Source organism: Rhodnius prolixus, unplaced genomic scaffold (assembly GCF_049639745.1).
Source record: "Rhodnius prolixus isolate KJV_2025 unplaced genomic scaffold, Rpr scaffold_7, whole genome shotgun sequence".
Classification (NCBI taxonomy): domain Eukaryota; kingdom Metazoa; phylum Arthropoda; class Insecta; order Hemiptera; family Reduviidae; genus Rhodnius; species Rhodnius prolixus.
In genome coordinates this window covers 35,759,843-35,781,085 of record NW_027411582.1, presented here as the reverse complement: position 1 = coordinate 35,781,085, position 21,243 = coordinate 35,759,843, and the positions used below count along the sequence as shown (strand labels likewise).

The 21,243-nt window shown below is 38.6% G+C and overlaps 1 protein-coding gene and 1 long non-coding RNA gene across 3 annotated transcripts in view; both read left to right on the top strand.

Moving 5' to 3' along the window:
* Window positions 1-21,243, top strand: part of LOC141447544 (uncharacterized) — a 91,776-nt gene that overhangs the window by 53,545 nt on the left and 16,988 nt on the right. The window contains exon 1 of one of the 2 annotated variants that reach the window (XR_012454406.1): window positions 11,623-12,266. The exons of the other annotated variant lie outside the window; for it this stretch is intronic. This is a non-coding gene — a long non-coding RNA (uncharacterized lncRNA). Of the gene's footprint in view, window positions 1-11,622; window positions 12,267-21,243 lie in introns of those variants that run through there. 2 annotated transcript variants of the gene reach the window in all.
* LOC141446558 (uncharacterized) lies at window positions 3,605-9,296 on the top strand. The gene is made up of 3 exons (XM_074113100.1): window positions 3,605-7,551; window positions 7,609-8,115; window positions 9,089-9,296. Exons 1-3 carry the CDS (start codon window positions 3,733-3,735, stop codon window positions 9,212-9,214), a joined length of 4,452 nt encoding a protein of 1,483 aa, XP_073969201.1. The 5' UTR covers window positions 3,605-3,732; the 3' UTR covers window positions 9,215-9,296.

Below are 21,243 nucleotides of genomic sequence, written 5' to 3'. Positions count from 1 at the left end.
TATGGAAATATATCATGGATGCTGGAACTGCATTGTTGTTGTCGTAGATGATGATGAAGAAGAAGAAGCATTTTGTGTCTTCTTTTTTATTTTTGAGCCCTAATTTTTTATTTTTTAAAAAAATAGGCTTTCAAAAAAAAACATGTGATCAAAAAGCAATTGATCATGTAATTCACAGCTGGCTGTGATTTATAACCTCTTAATGAAGAGAAAAAAACCGTTGAATTTTATAACCCTAACGTTTCATACTTCACCAAACATCAGGTTGACTCTTTAGGTTAAACTATTTCTATAAAATTTCTGACCTCCCCTTCACCCCCGAAACCAATTTTCTTATCAGTTATAATATTTGCTGTTCAATAATCCTGGCTACAGATAAGCGAAGGCAATAAGCGCGGAAATGTTTTAAAAAAACCCTAATTTTCCGATTTTTTTCCCCCAGAAAAGGTACAAATTCCAAATTTTTCCTTTAAAAAGTAAGATTGAATCACAAACTGACAATTTACAAGACATTATTAAGACCCATATGGACATACGGAGCTGAAGTGTGGAGCTCAACCAAACCCTCTAACTTCAAAACGCCTGCAGACACTACAAAGTCTAAAATCCTACGGAAAATACTGAATGCTCCATATTTACATTTCTAACCTTACCATTCACACCGGACCTTCACATCACTTTTGTCTCTGAACTAATAAAGTCTCGTTACCCGCAAATTTCACAGCCTCCTTGATCTCTCCATCCTAATCCTCTTGTCCAACAACTCTCCTCTCCACACCTTCCAGACAATCCTCCTCGTCGCTTGAAACGGAAGTGGCCTAGAGATCTATTATGATTAAATCACTGTGATAGTTTCACCAACTGCTCTAACCAAGTGAACAATTACAAGTGAACTGAACCAGTAAGATCAAATTTACTTGATGCATCAATTGTTGCAGTTCTAATATACAAATAAAGTGACAAAAAAAGAGTGAGGGATCATCCTTGTTTATTAGAGTATAAGATAGAATTACAATCAATTAACTAAGACGCATTGTAATAACATTTACAATGTCCGAAATTACGGGCTGCATTATTCCACTTTTTAAACCATCAGTAAATTGCATTTTTAAAAGCAACTCAATTACATTTGAAAATATTAGGCACATAATTACAGAATACCTAATAAAAACCTCTTAAAATGATAATTATTTATTACTGCAATTAATTCTGTCTGCCTTTAGCATGAAAAGCAAATTCATTAATTAAAACAGTATGTACATAAATTAAATAACTAATAAATAACCAAACATAATTAAATTTTAACATTAACTGGTTTGTTATTAACGCATTATTAATTATGAACTTACAATACGTATATCTCTTGTTTAATTAAGGAATTTAATTTAATTTTCAACTCAATTAAATAAGGTTATAAACAAACAGAAGGTTTTAGATTACGTATGGTTATAGCTGCATAAATCATTAATGAAATAATAAAGTAGGTGGGGGTATTGCTTGCTAGCCTAAGGCTGCTTCCCCTTCATGGGTCAAGAAATCTCTCACTGCCATGACTGAGGAGGTACTGCAAAGAGCTACAGTCTGCGATTGCAGAACCCGGAGGAAAAATCTGGGTATAGAGCCTATTTTAAGCTGTGTAGGGATACTCCGAGGGATACCTCCTACTACCTTCGACCCTGGAGTGAGTTGTTTACTTGGAGTCAGCGTGCGACATACAAGTCAGTCTCACTATCCCCTGCTTTTCAAGCCCTACGATCCCTCGTAGTGGACACGCTTACCTCCTGACCACTTGACTCGGACCGAGTCAAATGTAGTCTTGGGTTGGCACTACGGTGGCCTAGCGATTGGTGTCGAAAGGCACTTGGTTCGAGACCCCAGTCTAGGGGGAATTGATCACATTTAATTGGTTAATATGAAAAATTTGAAGTAAAAGTAAGTTTTGCTAGTCGCCTCCGTCCGCGACACCTAATCTAGTAGATGAAGGTAAAGGCTGCCTTGGGAAAAATAGGCAATTACATTACTTAAAGTAACCTCGTACCTTTTATATGCAGTTCAACAGTGGATGGGTACCACCTTCCTTTAGTTGGACGATGAATGCAATTTTAGACGTGGTCGAATGGCGTTGAAATCTCCAGTTTCGACACGAGAGATCTGGCACTAGGCGTGCATACAAAATACACAACCAAATTGTGAGGGCCACCAGAACAAGAAGCCTCTTCAGTGGCTACAGTGGCTTGGGGATACATTCAATTTTTTTTTTTGGTCTACTTGAATTACTTCCGCTTTATTTGGACAAGAGCTTCCTTTTTTCAGTTTTCACTCCTACCGGATGTGGCAGTGCCCTCGGAACTTCAGTCACATTTCCCACTGTGAAACCATAAAGCCTTCCTTTAAACTAATAATTATAAAATAATGCCCCAAAAATTTCGACTTTTCGAAAAATAATCTACGATATAACATTGGCTTTTTGTTTAGTCGATCGGAAAACTGCAACAAAGAATAGTTCGTAAAGGTGGGAGTAGGTTATATAAACAATGTTAATTAGAATATGTTGAAGCAATCTTCATAAAAATAATGGAACAGAAGGCAGTGATACCAACTGAAGAAGTAAAAAAAAAAAGATGAAAGAGAAGATTGGATCAAGGTGGCAGGTGCCTCTGATGATGATAGAGTAGTAGGAGTATATTCGCCACACAGCAGTGGTCCTTCTGGAAACATCTCAATAGACATCATTAGTAAGGAGTCTGCGCTGCAGGAGTGACATGTTCCGAACAGGATTCTCTGGAAGCTCAATTGGGGTCTTGGTCTAAGCATGCGCATCTACCTATCTTTTCAATCTTGTTCTTATTTCATCATACCAATATTTCACTACAGTACAGAAAACCATGCAGGATTCAGATTTCAATTTTCTATTGTTCGGCAAGTAGAAAACGTAATTGGGCGAAATCGATCCCAAGCAATGGAAAATCGATTCACATGGCGATCCCAGATCTTATGCTAAGCCTTTCGTCTACAGGTAAAAGGCAATTCTATCAAAACGGGTATCAATTTGAGCTATCAGCAACTTTTTGAGGCTTTCTGTTTACACACTTTGAGTGAATTTGTTCCCCATTTTGGGCCTACCCAAATATGTTTTACAAAGTACAAATCTCCTATTAGTTCTAAAATTTAACGACCAAATCAATGTGTTTATCACAAGGTTTCATTTTTAAGAATTATCCTTCTTAATATCATTTAAACGATTCATCTTTTTAACACGTTCGCGGACGGCCTGAATTTAGCTAGGGTACTGATATAAGCACCCTCTGTAAATGCAATTTCCAGGTTTGTTAGATGAAATTGGACAAGAGGTTTTTGATACATCTTACTATATAGCACCAAAAATATATAAATAATAAAATATAAAAATTTTGAAATCGAAAGAGTCAGCTACTGCAATTGCAGTTAGACTCAAACAATAATCACTGCAAATGCAATAGTGACCCACTAGAACAAAGCGAAAGTACTGCATATGCAGTAGCCGTCCGCGAACGTTTTAAACAGAAGTTAAGACTTACGTCATTGATAAGAGGTTCTATTCAAAGTGCACGTTCTTGACACAGAATATAATGCAATATTTAGTGTGTGGGAAAGGGAAGCTTGTATAAATGAGCTTTCAAAGTGACACCGAGCCTCTTTTAGGCAGCCTAAAGTGAGTGTTTTGTAGCCTTTTGTGGACTAAGCAAAGGTACCATGGCAACGAGCACTTATCGCTTCTGTTTCCTGCTATTAGTTTTTGTTCTATTTGGTCTAAGCTTCTGCCAAGCAAATGTGCTCTTTAAATACAGACACAGGCTACGAAGAAATGTCACTACATCACCAACAACTACAAACCCAGCAGGACATACTACATCAAACGCAACCGGACAGACTACACCAAACGCAGGAGGACATACTTCATCAAACGCAACCGGACAGACTACATCAAACGCAGCAGGACAGACTTCATCAAACGCAACCGGACAGACTATACCAAACGCAACAGGACAGACTTCACCAAACGCAACCGGACAGACTACACCAAACGCAGCAGGACATACTTCATCAAACGCAACCGGACAGACTACACCAAACGCAGGAGGACAGACTTCATCAAACGCAACCGGACAGACTGCACCCAACGCTGGAGGACAAACTTCATCAAACGCAACCGGACAGACTACATCAAACGCAGCAGGACAGACTTCATCAAACGCAACCGGACAGACTACATCAAACGCAGCAGGACAGACTTCATCAAACGCAACCGGACAGACTATACCAAACGCAGAAGGACAGACTTCATCAAACGCAACCGGACAGACTACACCAAACGTACCCGAACAGACTACACCAAACGCAGGAGGACATACATCATCAAACGCAACCGGACAGACTACATCAAACGCAGCAGGACAGACTTCATCAAACGCAACCGGACAGACTATACCAAACGCAGCAGGACAGACTTCATCAAACGCAACCGGACAGACTACACCAAACGCAGGACCAACTTCATCAAACGCAACCGGACAGACTACACCAAACGCAACCGGACAGACTACACCAAACGCAGGAGGACATACATCATCAAACGCAACCGGACAGAGTACACCAAACGCAGGAGGACAGACTTCATCAAACGCAACCGGACAGACTACACCAAACGCAGCAGGACTGACTTCATCAAACGCAACCGGACAGACTACATCGAACGCAGCAGGACAGACTACACCAAACGCAGCAGGACAAACTTCATCAAACGTAACCGGACAGGCTACACCAAACGCAGCAGGACAGACTTCATCAAACGCAACCGGACAGACTATACCAAACGCAGAAGGACAGACTTCATCAAACGCAACCGGACAGACTACACCAAACGTAACCGAACAGACTACACCAAACGCAGGAGGACATACATCATCAAACGCAACCGGACAGACTACATCAAACGCAGCAGGACAGACTTCATCAAACGCAACCGGACAGACTATACCAAACGCAGCAGGACAGACTTCATCAAACGCAACCGGACAGACTACACCAAACGCAGGACCAACTTCATCAAACGCAACCGGACAGACTACACCAAACGCAACCGGACAGACTACACCAAACGCAGGAGGACATACATCATCAAACGCAACCGGACAGAGTACACCAAACGCAGGAGGACAGACTTCATCAAACGCAACCGGACAGACTACACCAAACGCAGCAGGACTGACTTCATCAAACGCAACCGGACAGACTACATCGAACGCAGCAGGACAGACTACACCAAACGCAGCAGGACAAACTTCATCAAACGTAACCGGACAGGCTACACCAAACGCAGCAGGACAGACTTCATCAAACGCAACCGGACAGACTACACCAAACGCAGGAGGACAGACTTCATACAACGCAACCGGACAGACTTCATCAAACGCAACCGGACCGACTACAACAAACGCAGCAGTACATACTTCATCAAACGCAACCGGACAGACTACACCAAACGCAGGAGGACAGACTTCATCAAACGCAACCGGACAGACTACACCAAACGCAGCAGGACATACTTCATCAAACGCAACCGGACAGACTACACCAAACGCAGGAGGACAGACTTCATCAAACGCAACCGGACAGACTGCACCCAACGCTGGAGGAGAAACTTCATCAAACGCAACCGGACAGACTACACCAAACGCAGGACCAACTTCATCAAACGTAACCGGACAGACTACACCAAACGCAGGAGGACATGCTTCATCAAACGCAACCGGACAGACTACATCAAACGCAGCAGGACAGACTTCATCAAACGCAACCGGACAGACTTCATCAAACGCAACCGGACAGACTACACCAAACGCAGTAAAACAGACTTCATCAAACGCAACCGGACAAACTGGACACAACGCTGGAGGACAAACTTCATCAAACGCAACCGGACAGACTACACCAAACGCAGGACAGATTCCATCAAACGCAACCGGACAGACTACACCAAACGCAGGAGGACATACTTCATCAAACGCAACCGGACAGACTACACCAAATGCAGGAGGACAGACTACACCAAACGCAGGAGGACAGACTTCATCAAACGCAACCGGACAGACTTCATCAAACGCAACCGGACAGACTACACCAAACGCAGCAGGACAGACTTCACCAAACGCAACCGGACAGACTACACAAAACGCAGCAGGACAGACTTCATCAAACGCAACCGGACAGACTACACCGAACGCAGCAGGACAGACTACACCAAACGCAGCAGGACAGACTTCATCAAACGCAACCGGACAGACTTCATCAAACGCAACCGGACAGACTACACCAAACGCAACCGGACAGACTATACCAAACGCAGGACAGATTCCATCAAACGCAACCGGACAGACTACACCAAACGCAGGAGGACAGACTACACCAAACGCAGGAGGACAGACTTCATCAAACGCAACCGGGCAGACTTCATCAAACGCAACCGGACAGACTACACCAAACGCAGCAGGACAGACTTCACCAAACGCAACCGGACAGACTACACAAAACGCAGCAGGACAGACTTCATCAAACGCAACCGGACAGACTACACCGAACGCAGCAGGACAGACTGCACCAAACGCAGCAGGACAGACTTCATCAAACGCAACCGGACAGACTTCATCAAACGCAACCGGACAGACTACACTAAACGCAACCGGACAGACTACACCAAACGCAAGAGGACAGACTTCATCAAACGCAACCGGACAAACTGGACCCAACGCTGGAGGACAAACTTCATCAAACGCAACCGGACAGACTACACCAAACGCAGGACAGATTCCATCAAACGCAACCGGACAGACTAGACCAAACGCAGGAGGACATACTTCATCAAACGCAACCGGACAGACTACACCAAATGCAGGAGGACAGACTACACCAAACGCAGGAGGACAGACTTCATCAAACGCAACCGGACAGACTACACAAAACGCAGCAGGACAGACTACACCAAACGCAGGAGGACAGACTTCTTCAAACGCAGTAAAACAGACTTCATCAAACGCAACCGGACAAACTGGACACAACGCTGGAGGACAAACTTCATCAAACGCAACCGGACAGACTACACCAAACGCAGGACAGATTCCATCAAACGCAACCGGACAGACTACACCAAACGCAGGAGGACATACTTCATCAAACGCAATCGGACAGACTACACCAAATGCAGGAGGACAGACTACACCAAACGCAGGAGGACAGACTTCATCAAACGCAACCGGACAGACTTCATCAAACGCAACCGGACAGACTACGCCAAACGCAGCAGGACAGACTTCACCAAACGCAACCGGACAGACTACACAAAACGCAGCAGGACAGACTTCATCAAACGCAACCGGACAGACTACACCGAACGCAGCAGGACAGACTTCATCAAACGCAACCGGACAGACATCATCAAACGCAACCGGACAGACTACACCAAACGCAGCAGGACAGACTTCATCAAACGCAACCGGACAGACTACACCAAACGCAGCAGGACAGACTTCATCAAACGCAACCGGACAGACTACACCAAATGCAGGATGACAGACTACACCAAACGCAGGAGGACAGACTTCATCAAACGCAACCGGACAGACTACACCAAATGCAGGAGGACAGACTACACCAAACGCTGGAGGACAGACTTCATCAAACGCAACCGGACAGACTTCATCAAACGCAACCGGACAGTCTACACCAAACGCAGCAGGACAGACTTCATCAAACGGAACCGGACAGACTACACCAAACGCAGCAGGACAGACTTCATCAAACGCAACCGGACAGACTACACCGAACGCAGCTGGACAGACTACAACAAACGCAGCAGGACAGACTTTATCAAACGCAACCGGACCGACTACACCAAACGCAGCAGGACAGTCTTCATCAAACGCAACCGGACAGACTACACCAAACGCAGGAGGACAGACTACACCAAACGCAGGAGGGCAGACTTCATCAAACGCAACCGGACAGACTACACTTAACGCTGGAGGACGGACCACACCTAACACAGCAGGGCAGACTATACCCAAGCCAGCAGTAGAATATGTAATATATTTATTTTGTTTGACCAATTCAGTTTAAAATTTAAGGCGTTTTGAGATCTATGATCATGGGTACCTTAGAGCACTACCAGCTTCCGGACCGCGTCCTCGCATTACGGACAACCCTAGCCATTACCGGACAAGCTCGTAGTTTGCGAGGGGAATTCAGTACACGCTAACTACTGAGCTAAAACCCCCACCCTTCTAATTTCTGTTTCTGTCCAGCTACTTTACATTGTAGAGGAAAACTCCATATTGTCCAACTTTCTCTTAGAAAATCTGCGAAATTCAAATTTCTTTCACGTTTTGAATCTTAACTTATAAGATGGCTTCAATTCCATTTAAGAGAGATTTTTTTTGCCCCTGAAATGACCTCATTTCATTTTTTCATATCGTTTTCAAACGTTTGAAAACGTTTTGTTTACAACAAACACATATACAAACAGAGATTATTTTACTTATGGGGGCAAGAATACGGATATTGCTGGTAAAAGAAATGAAATCTCATAAATGTTATAGATTGCCATGTTACCCTTATAACAGTCAGAGGAAGTTATCATCAGAACCATATGAAGTTAACGGAAATCGATTCAGAAACTCATATTCAGTAAATTGTAACAATCATGCTAGGTCTTCCTCAGGCTAACTCCTAACACTATTCTAGCACGATTCCTATTTTTGACAATCATATGTTTGCAAACTACCAAAGGTGCCTCCTGTGTAATAGGATTTCCGGATTGCCGATTTCTGCTACGTACAATCCATCACTGTAGCGCTTTTACAAAACAATCAAAATTTCGGTAAAAAGTTTAGAAACAATTTCCCAGACAGACCATCCAATCCGCAGACTAGATAGGGCTGCAGGTGTCTACACTACTTCTAACAGTTTTCTTCGAAAACACATCTCTTTTCAAAGTAGGTTAACTCTTTATTCTTTTTCTATTCTTCTTGCTCAAATTATTTTCTTATTATTCTAGGAGGAGATATGTACGAAAAAATGTACAAAAATCAGTGACGACGATGACTACTACGAGAATTACGACGACGACACCGAGGAGAAAGAGGAGTGCACCACAATCTGTGAGAAAAAACCCAAAACTTAAGTAATATAGTTAACAGAAGTGAAATATGAGTGACTTGTAAAGAATTTACATTAAACATTTTACCATTGTTAAAATAAACAAATGTTGATTTGGTTGTCCTAGCCAATGCAATTAAAACAAAAACACAATGTTGTTTAAAAAGGAAACTTGGTCGTTTCTGGCGTTCTACTTCCGGAACTGTAAGGAATAAACAAAAAGGAAATCAACATATCTCGCTCCTACCGGATGTCTTAGGCACCAACAACTAGGGAGCAATGGTTGCTATAAAACTTATGCTTTTAGGTAGCGAATTCAAAGGACTGGTTGCCATGTTGGGATAGATTATAATAATAATAATAATAATCTTTATTGCTTTTACAAGTCAACTCATAAGCAAGGAGTTGTGTTTAAGTTCGCACAGAAAAAATAATAATAATAAAAAAAAAACAAAAAAAAAAACAAAAACAAAAATACAAAGCATACAGAACTAAAAAATTATCTAATTATAAATTCGCGTCAAAAGAAAAAAAAAAAAAATAATAATAATAATTAAGTGAAAGTTATGTACATAAATATGGATTTATATTAATAATAAAGTAAGTAATATTTTACAGATACATTTCAAAACTTCAAAAAATAAAAATCATACACTATTATATAATTTACATTTCAGGCTGCTCATAATAAAAAGATATATATTATTCATTTCATTCAGAGTGACAGAGGATACCAGATTTATTAAATTTTCTGCCTCAGTTACATGTAATATATTCTTAGAAATATATTTTGATCTGAGCGCAGATAGTGGAAAAGAAAGTGGAGTAAGGTATCTGGGTGATCGGCCTGGCAGAGTTCGCAAGGTTTCTCTTCAGAAAATGTGTACCACATTTCACCACAAATAACTCGAGAGTGCCTCTTATACGCTAACCTGATCTGGCTAATTAGTCTGATTTTATTTATGTGACATTTTAATGCCAAATAATTCTCAGGTAAACCAAAGGAAGAAAGATTCCTGTACCATGGATTATAAGAGGAATTCAACACAAATTCAATGTCTGTACTGACCAAATGGTTTCTCATTCTAGACAAAATGTCGCTTTTATATTTCTTAAAAAGAGCAGGATTCTGTTCCGACCAAACATTGTCAGCACCCAACAAATAAAAGCAGTTTCTAAGCTCGGAAACCCAGTTAAAGGGTATATTACAGTCATTTACAAAATCTAATAAACGCAAAAAACATAACTTGGGGATCCTATCCATCGACATTGACAATAGTTTGGCCCACCAATTCAGCATTTTTTTAAATATTTTATACTTAAGCTGAACCCGCCCCACTTCTAATCTAACGTATGCGCTTGGGGTGGTAATTGGAAGTTTTAACAGAGATTTAAAAAAACCAATTTGACTTTTCTCCAATACCTCCAGACATTGAATGCCCCATATCTCCGATAAATACAAAAGAACACTTTCCGACAATGTATCATAAAGATAACTCTTTGTAGCCCATTCATCAGATCTGCAAGAAGCCAACAACCTAAATACGGTGCGATTTGCAGCGACGCTTCTGGCTAAGAAGTATTTACCAGACTGTTTAAATCTTCCTGACGCAAACAGAGGAATCCCCAAATAATTAACAGAACTAACTATTTCTATCCTCTCACTTTTATAAATAAAATTTGGAAATTTAGAAATTCTGCCTCCTTTATGGAATGGAAGTATAACAGTTTTTCTAGGATTGACAACCAGTGATTTCAAAGCACAATATTCTTCCAAAATACGCAAATATGATTGAGCTTCATGCCAGGTTGATGCTAAAATTGCCATATCATCCGCGTAGAGAGTCATAATTAGGTCTTTATCTTTATTAATATTGATTCCTCTGGCCCCTTTGGCTGTGAAGTATTCAACTATATCCGAAATGAACAATGAAAATAAAAGAGGACTTAAAATTTCCCCCTGCAACACGCCCCTAGTAACCAAAACTTCATCAGAGACGGAGGACTCCCCAGAGATAACAAAGGAAGCCATGGAATACATCTTACTGAGAAACCTAATAACTTTTGCGCTGACACCAATTTGAGCTAATTTAAACCACAATTTTGAATGGTCAACAGAATCAAAGGCCCTCTTTAAATCAATAAATATCCCAAAAACCTTCCTCTTCTTCAGTCTCAGTTGTACATTAACGGCCGAAATTAAACTAAAGACCGCGTCTGCACAACCTCTGCCCTTACGAAACCCCATTTGCTCTTCTGGTATGAGATCTCTAGATTCTGCCCAATTAACAAGCCTACTGTACATGATATAAGTGAATAACTTAGTAATTGCATTAAATATGGCAATTCCACGATAATTATTTGGGTCTAAACGATCCCCTTTTTTAAAAAGTAATTGCAATTTTATTTTACACCAGGATGGTGGGATATTTTCAGTTGCCCAAATATTATTAAACAAATTTAATAAATAAGCAGTCCAATTCGGGGGTAAGGCTTTGTAACACTCGTTAGGAATTGCATCCAGACCTGAAGCTTTTTTTGTCTTAGCATTATTTATACTGGCCAACACCTCCTCAAGAGTTATGTCCCCGTCTAGCTCATAAATAAAATTACTTATAAAAACAAAGTCATTATTTAACGCGAGTGGGATAGATTATGTAAAAATAAATGTTAATTAGAATATATTGAAGCTGCTAGCTTCATAAATAAGAAGAGAAAATTGGATCAAGGAGGCAGTTGCCTCTGATGGAGTATATTCGCCACACAACTACTTCTGGAAACATCTCAAGTAAGGAGTCTGCGCTGCAGGAGTGACATGTTCTGAACAGGATTCTCTGGAAGCTCATTTGAGATCTTAGTCTAAGCATGCGCATCTACCTATCTTTCCAATCTTCTTCTTATTTCTTCATACCAATATTCCTCTTCAGTTCAGAAAACCATGCAGGATTCAGATTTTAATTTTCACTTGTTCTGCTAGTAGAAAAACGTAATCGGGCGAAATCGATCCCGAAGAATGGAAAATCGATTCACTTGGCGATCTCTGATCTTATGCTAAGCCTTTCGTCTAAAGGTAAAAGGTAACTTTATCAAAACAGGTATCAATTTGAGCTATCAGCAACTTTTTCAGGCTTTCTGTTTACACACACACATCTTGTACAGACAATGAGTGAATTGTTCCCCATTTTGGGCCTACCCAAATATGTTTTTTTTTAATAAATGAGTAAACTCAATCTGAACAATTTGCTACTTTGATCAAAATACGCCCTCTTTTTTAAGGCAACGCTTCCGTTCATTCCAAAGTGCTAGCAAAGTACAAATGTCCCTAACTATTAGTTCTAAAATTTTACGACCAAATCAATGTGTTTATCTCAAGGTTTCCATTTTTAAGAATTATCTTTCTTAATATCACTCAAACGATTTATCTTTTTAAACAGAAGTTAAGACTTACGTCATTGATAAGAGGTTCTATTCAAAGTGCACGTTCTCGCCACTGAATATAATGCAATACTTATCTTTTATTCTTCGGGATGAAGGAGAGGGAAGCTCGTATAAATGAGCTTTCAAAGTGACACTGAGCCACTTTCAGGCAGTATAGTGTTTTTTATCCTTTTGTGGACTCTGCAAAGGCACCATGGCAACGAGCATTTATCGCTTCTGTTTCCTGCTATTTATTTTTGTTCTATTGGGTCTAAGCTTCTGCCAAGCAAATGACCTATTTAAATACAGAAACAGGCTACGAAGACAGGCTAACGCTACAGCAACAACAACAACAACAACAACAACAACAACAACAACAACTACAGCAGCACCGACTACCTCAGTATATGTAATATATTTACTTTATTTGACTAGTTCAGTTTACAATCTAAGGCGCTTAAATAACCTAAATTAAAATCACGTAATCCTTCTCTAATCATTTTCTTGCATTCATTCTATATATTCATTTTTCATTGCTAGCTCTGCTATAGATTTAAGCACATAGATGTTGCTGGAGAATATTATATCTTCGTAGCGAAATGGTGCATCTAAATATCTGTATATGTCGTCAAACATTCGTTTCCTTTCTACCACATAACGTGGACATATCCATTATTATATGTTTGATATCCTCCTCCTCATTGCAATCTACGCAAAGAGGAGAGGAGGACCTTTTTGTTGATCCTTTGAAGATACGATCCGCACACCGCGTGGTTCGCTCTCTCAGCCTGCTTATTGTCGTAACAACCCATTTATTAGTGACAGTTCCCTTATAAACCATGGTTGTCTAGGTAACTGATCTACACATAGTTTTATAGAATCTCCCTTTACTGTAATCTGTCTGGCCATTTTTGTAGTGCTGCTTTTGCAATTGTACACTTGATATCGGTGTGTGTGGTAATTTATAGTTAGCCATTTCCCCACTATTGGTGGCTTCCTTTGCAAGTTTATCAACATGAAACAAATAAAATTCCCAAAATCTCTGATATCTACAAATTTATCAGTTTTGTTTTTCTTTCAGGACGAGTTGACTTGTCATCAAAACGTAAAGAACGTGTTAGGCATTCAAATCTGTTCTTCGTCATAACACATCGGAAAATTGGTGGAGCATAACAGAGCGGAAAAAACATGTCTGCACAGTTTAAGCTGGAGTCCTTCAGGGCACCACTCATACATATAACACAATCCATGTAGAACTTTAATTTCTAATGAGTTAATAATAATAATAATATGCTTTATTAATTTTTTTTAAATTTACAAAAACGCAATTTAATTTTTATCTAAAGCACCTACTGCATGGATCGAAGTCCGTCAGCAGAAGTTGACTCCTACTCAATTGTACTGTATCTAATGATTAAAACATATATTTCATGTGTACATCTCAGAATAATAATATAACTAATGCAAAATGAATTACAAACAAAATTAAATTCTATCGAACAAAAATTTTAATTCTACCCAACTAAAAATTAAATTCCTTAATCAAAAAATTTCTGTATTTGCCAGCCGTTACATTATATTTATACAGTTTTTCCCAGTTATGACCGTTCATATAGCGAATAAATTCATTTTTTTCTAGTACGCCTTTACCAAAACATGCCTTCCTGAACTCTGTCAAAATCGGGCAAACTGCAATATAATGAAAAATATCTTCTAGCTCATGCAAATTACACAGTGAACATATCTGAGCTTCTTCACTACGGCCAACTCTGTAATTTAAATTAAATAAAGATCCTCTAATTTTCATTATATTTTGAATAAAAAACAAACTATTGGTATCAGTTATATAATGGTTAGGTCCAAAATCAAATGAAAGTTCCTTATAAATACCGTGCCACCTAGAATTCTGCATTCTATTTAAAAGATCGTTTTTGAAAGAAAGTCTCATCCCACCTAACAAGCCGTCCATTAAATTACCATCCACATTATAATGTAATTCATTATAGCCATGACTTCTACACATCGACAAGCAGTCCTTATACCAAAATAGTTTCTCGGCTATTATTTCTTTAGCTAATATTTTAGGAAGGCGTTCGTCAGGTAAAGTGAGAACTTTCTGTACATAGTCATAGTGCAGTTTAAATGTATAAAAAAACAGAGGTTGAAATCCGGTCTCCAAATATAATATATAATTAGGAGAATTCCAGGGAAGAGAAAAAAGCCTTTTTAGAAAATACGTATTTAATTTTTCCACTATATCCTCTCTCATGAATCCCCAAACCTGCGCACCGTAGCAAATTATTGATTTAAAAACACTATTAAAAATTTTAAATTTTGCTGATATAGGAATGTTATTGTTCTTAAGTATTCTACTATAAACTGACATAATACAAAATTTGGCAGCACGTAACTTCTCTTCAAAATGATATTTTAAAGATAATTGAGGCGTTAACCATATTCCTAAATATTTATATTTGTTTGTAATTTCAATTTTATCTCTGAATTTGACTAAATCAAAAATACTAATATTTAGAAATGGTGGTAAATTAGCCCGTGGCGAATTTCTAATGAGTTTGTGATTCCTATATACCATTGTTTAGTTTTATAATTTTCACATCTCCTTTCTACATTTCTTTATTTGTACAGCTGACTAAAGTGCCAATCATTTCGTCAGCTATAAGCAACGAGAATAATTTCCTAGCTTCAAAAAAGCTCTCTGGCTTCACCCTTTGGCCCTGCGAGATGTGTAACTATATTTCTTTTAGGAGTTTAGGTTTGTCAGACCATACAGTTTCCAAATTCTTTCCTAAAATGAAACTTCTTTCCTCTCTATCTTCGTCGTCACAACTGTAACTTAAGTCCTCACCTCCTGCATCGAAAAAACATCGTCCTGATTATCATCCTGATTTGATAAAATGCCATCCTCTTCCTCAGAACATGTTTCTTCCACAGATTCGCCATCAGATTCAGTCTTTTGCCTTAAAAACTCCGCCCAATACTAAGGTGGGGATCTTATACGACCCTAAGAGACAAACTTTTCTAAAAATGTTACTAGAACTTAGTTAAAAGAATACTAAAACCGTAACCTTCCTACTGAACGTGTTTATCACTTTCGGGTGAAAGGATACCTAAGTACATTTTGGGCGCCAAAACGGTATTACGTGCATAGTTCACGGAAATGTAAGAGCTGGGTCGGATACGACCCCACCTTTGCGGGCAGAGGGTTTTAAGAGAGATTTCTTTTTGACCCTGAAATGTCCTCATTTAATTTCCATTAAACTGGTTACTTGGTTAGCTTTTATTGGAAAAAACGTTTATTATGGAGCATTTACGGTTTTCCTAGGTTTTCTTATAAAATTAACAATTCAGTCCAGATGTACCATTTTGTTGCAAAGATTTTTTTTTATTTTTTGAGGTCTTTATTTGGAGGGAGGTAGTTTTGAGCATTCTGAAAGGGGGCGGAGAGGCAGATTCCCTCCATCAATATCTGTGATAAACATTTCGGTGTAATGTACTATTTTACTAAGAACGAAATATTTATTTTTTAAATTTGTATAAATTAGAACAACTAGAGTTGAGCAAGAATTTATGTTGTAGTTGTAAAGTTAACATATCTATTACAGCAACATATTTTAACATACCACAAAAAGGCGGCAATAATGAATTTCTCCCCCTAAAATTATTTAAATATAATTTTTGGATTATAAATGCATAATTTGTGGATATTGTGGAGGAACTTACAAACTTTGAAATCCATCCAGTGAATTATTTTCTTGATATTCTAGGAAGAAACATGTACGTCAAGTTGTACACCAACCGGTGGCAGCGATTACTACAGTTGGTTCTATTATTACGATTATTACGGCACCGAGGAGAAAAAAAACTGCACCACAACCTGTGTGAAAAAATCCAAAACTTAAGTAATATAGTGTTTGTAAATGTACAAATAGTTTGGTACAATTCTCTGTATGGATTCACTTTAATATAACATATTCACTATATCTTTTAGATTCAGGAGATTTCTGTATTAACCTTGATTTCCATATGATGAAAAGTTAACGGAAGTAAGTTATGTGTGTCTTGTAAAGATTTTAAATTGAAACATTTTACCATTGTTAATATAAACAAATGTTTCTGTTATTTATTTATGTACGCCACCCTTAAGTGGCGGCAGTTCTGCCACCCGTAAGTGGCGGCAGTTCTGCCATCCGACGTCGGGTTTCCCAGTATACAAATGCTTTTTTTTTTCTTTTTTTTTTTTTTTTTTGTAGATATCGTCCGATAAAATAGGATTATGTCTTCGATAGGAGGACATACGTCAAGGTGTTCGGAGGACATGTCTTCTCTTCCACACAGAGTGCAGTTCGGGTCCGCCGCCAACCCAATACGATATAGGTGGCCCTGCAAATAAACAAATGTTGATGTGGTTGTCTTAGCCAATAAAAATAAAAACAATAACACAATGTTCTTTAAAAAGGAAACTTGGTCGTTTCTGAGGTTCTTCTTCCGGAAGTGTGAGGAATATACAAAAAGGACATTACATCAAGATACCTCGTTCCTACCGGATGTCTTAGGCACCAACAACTAGGGAGCAATGGTTGCGCATTCAACAGATTGGTTGCCTTGTTGGGATAGATTATATAAAACAAATTAATGTTAATTAGAATATAAAGTAAAGTAAGTTCCTTCTTTTTCAGGCGGGGCTTAACGTCCAAGTACCAATTAGGTGTCGTGGACGGAGGCGACTAGCAAGCATACTTTACTATAATATTTCTTTTATTAAATATTAAATAAAATCCAAGGCCTAAGACCGGGAATAGAACCCAGTACTAGAGTACAATACATATTAGCTTCGCAGGTCTCGCCTCTAACCGCTCGGCTACCGTGGCGCCCCTGTTAATTAGAATATATTGAAGCTACTAGCTTTATAAAAAAAAGAAGAGAAGATTGGATCAAGGTGGCAGGTGCCTCTGATGATGATAGAGTAGAAGGAGTATATTCGCCACACAGTCTACTTCTGGAAACATCTCAATAGACATCATTAGTAAGGAGTCTGCGCTGCAGGAGTGACATGTTCTGAACAGGATTGTCGGGAAGCTCATTTGGGGTCTTAGTCTAAGCATTTCAATCTTCTTCTTATTTCTTCATTCCAACAATCGCTTTTACTGGCCACAATACACACACCTGCGTATACCCTTCTCTTAGATTGATATCATCGTATCAATTCATTTTAAAAAGATCTATTGAGCGTAACAAATATAAACCATTGCCTAGATATTATGTGTGGAACGTTCCAGTCTGTGTGTGTCCAGTCAAGTCATTCCAGTTAATAGAAACTATTTGGAATGGTCAACTATATCTTCGCTGGACAAGCAAGTTAAATTGAGACACATCTTTTAATACTGTTGCATTGTTATTGAGGAGATGTTAACACGAGCCATCCCAGCTTCTCTTTAACATTCCTTCCGTTAAGGAGTTCCTTTTGTTGTCATAGTAATGGTTGTTTGATAAAAGTGCGGAACTATTAACGGTTTTAAAGAGAAGAGCTTGTGCAAGCGTCTGTAAAGGAGATAAAACAGACTAGCCACTTATTCAGAAATCTTTTCGTTGCTGCAAGGTATCCCAGCCTATACTGGAAATCTTCAACTATCATAGAATCTAGTCTTCATATAATCACTACAATCTTTTCGTTATAAGTAAGTATCCACTTGTGTCGCCCTCTTTCCTCTAAAATGACACATCTTACTACAAGAATAATCTGAGAGATTCTGTTGCAAATAAGACAGGTTGGAACATGAAAGAATAATCTGAAAGATTCTGTTGCAAATAAGACAGGTTGAAACATGAAATGTTCACTAATTAGGTTAAAGAAAAAGCCTATAAAAACTTTTTGTGGCCATTAATTCAGTTATCTGCTTATTCAACCACAAATGTGCTTTCTGGAATAAAGTTTAGGTGCCTAATTTTGCTGTTAATTCTATCAAATCCTCTTCGCATTTGGGGGTGGGGGATTCTGCTGAAGTTTAACGCCCGGAAAAGGTCCCAGAAAATATTTATGAATGTTCATTTTTGAATATCGAATAAACTTTGATTCTTTGATTTGATTGATCAACAAAAGGTCCTCTCCTCTTTGAGTAGATTGCAATGAGGAGGAGGATTTCAAACATATAATAATGATATGTCCACGTTATGTGGTAGACAGGAAACGAATGTTTGACGACATAATACAGGTATTTAGATGCACCATTTCGCCACGAAGACATAATATTCTCCACCAACATCTATGTGCTTAAATCTGTAGCAGAGCTAGCAAAGAAATATGAGAGTATTTAAAAGTTATAGCCGATTAGAATGAATGGAAGAAAATGATTAGAGAAGGATTACGTGATTTTAATTTCGGTTAAGCTATAAGGATGGCAGGAATATAGTAGTGATCCATCCATTAGTTGTAAGTTTGTATGTAAATAGTTGTATATAGTAGAGTGATGAATGTGTGAAGCGAATGTATTTATAAGTAAGAATGGAGAGTGAGTGATATTCTAGTGATAAGCACCTAGACGATGCCGGCTGTTTGGCGGAAGCCAATGCCAAATAAAAGGCAAAAATTAAAAATTAAATTAAATGGCCACTATAAAATGTTTGTACAAAAGTTGTTTTATCTTAAAAAGTGTTTTTAATTAATTCATTATTTCTACTTGAAGCTGCGGCTTTAGGAACCTACCAATTCTTTAGTCTAGCTAGGTAGGAAGGTTTCTTCTAAGTTAACAAAGGTGTTGATGGTCAGCTGGGGTAGATCTCTTCTGCACCCATATCTTGTATAAATGGGTTTTCAAGTGACTTCTAACAAAAAAAATAGATGTAAAAGAAATGAACATCAAATTAACCACACTATTGGATAAAAGGCCGAAAATGTGTGGTGATCCATTTTGTGCGACCACCTGGTAAAACAGTTTAATAATAATAGGACATTTTTCCAAGTTGTAGTGCAATTGTGTGAGTGCATTATTTGTGCATTAGTATACGCCCCTGGAGTGGGCTGGAGTGGTGACTGCGCCCGCCTGGCTCAGAGAATAGAAGAGGCCTCCTGGAGATCTGTTTCATATACTGTCACATCCTCATTCTCTGACCACTTTTAAATGGCCGAATTTGTCACACAGTACCTGGCCCCTTTGCAAACTAATTTGTGCATGAGATACTTTCAATGTAGGGTAGTTGATTGAGCCCCTTTATTCAACAAGCTGTTTTATTTGACTTTAAACGCACAAAATAGGGGATAGCCCACAGCAAAATGTCCCGGTCTCTTGACAATCGATTTGGTTAAAGCAAACGTTCCTCCTGCCCCCTCTTTGACTTTTCACTTCCATAACTAATTCGTGCTGCAGTCCCCCCCCCATCCCTACCGGAAAACAGCTGGTTAATGTACTACGTACATACATACCTAATATTTATAAATTACATCTGCTCAGTTTCTAATATAGTGATCAGTGGCCCATTCACACAGTCGGGGGGCTTGATCACGTGACTTCCCACTCAATCATTCATTTTTATTGGACAATAGAACGCCGCCTTTTTTTTTTTTTGCTCCCCGCAATTATTAATTTTGTTGATTTATTAATTTTGCCCTCCCTCTATCTCATTTTAAACTTTAAATTGTGGTTTTAAAACAGAATTCTCAAAGCACCACTGATGTCCAACGTTTTAATTTTTATGATTGTGCAAAATTGTAGAATACTAAAACAAAATACTTCATTACGATATTCAATACGGAAATACAACTTTTTCCGGAAGGTTGTTCAATTATGTGTGTTTTAACACTTTACTGGTAAATTATGCGAATACTCTCTTTAAAAGTCAGGAATCTCTGAACAGACGGAGATATTCTTTGTATTTTTGAAGCCAGGACTTGTGGATCTTGAATCCAGATTGTGGATCCATCGTAATCATTTCTGAACTTTGGGACACTAACTATTGTACCTCTATATTTAGCATAAAGAAACTAAACTATTAAAACAAAGCGAACAATTCTTTATTATTCTACAATATTCAACGCATATGATGTCATTTCTTATTTAAAATTTCTCAAAATGTACAAGATCTGGGTTGTTGCCAAAAAATTACCATCATAAGCGAGGATTTGCCCTATATTATAAAGAAAATTTGGGAAATTTATCTTTTATAGAAAAAGAGAAAAAAATTGTCAAAGTTGGGTAAGATGTATTGTTGGTTTAGTGGGTTCGATTCCCCCGGTCTTGGTCTTGGATTTTATTTAATGGTTAATATGAGAACTTTATAGTAAAGTATGTTAGGCGGATATAGGCTAGACCCGCAAAGCTAAGATGTATTGTTGGTTTAGTGGGTTCGATTCCCCCGGTCTTGGTCTTGGATTTTATTTAATGGTTAATATGAGAAATTTATAGTAAAGTATGTTAGGCGATTATAGGCTAGACCCGCAATGTTAAGATGTATTGTTGGTTAGTGGGTTCGATTTTCGGTGTTTCGGCCTTGGATTTTATTTAATGGTTAATATGAGAAAATAGTAAAGTATGTTTGCTAGTCGCCTCCGTCCACGACACCAAATTGGTAGTTGGACAGTAAAGCCTACCTAATAAAATAGGCAATTACTAGTACTTTACTTAT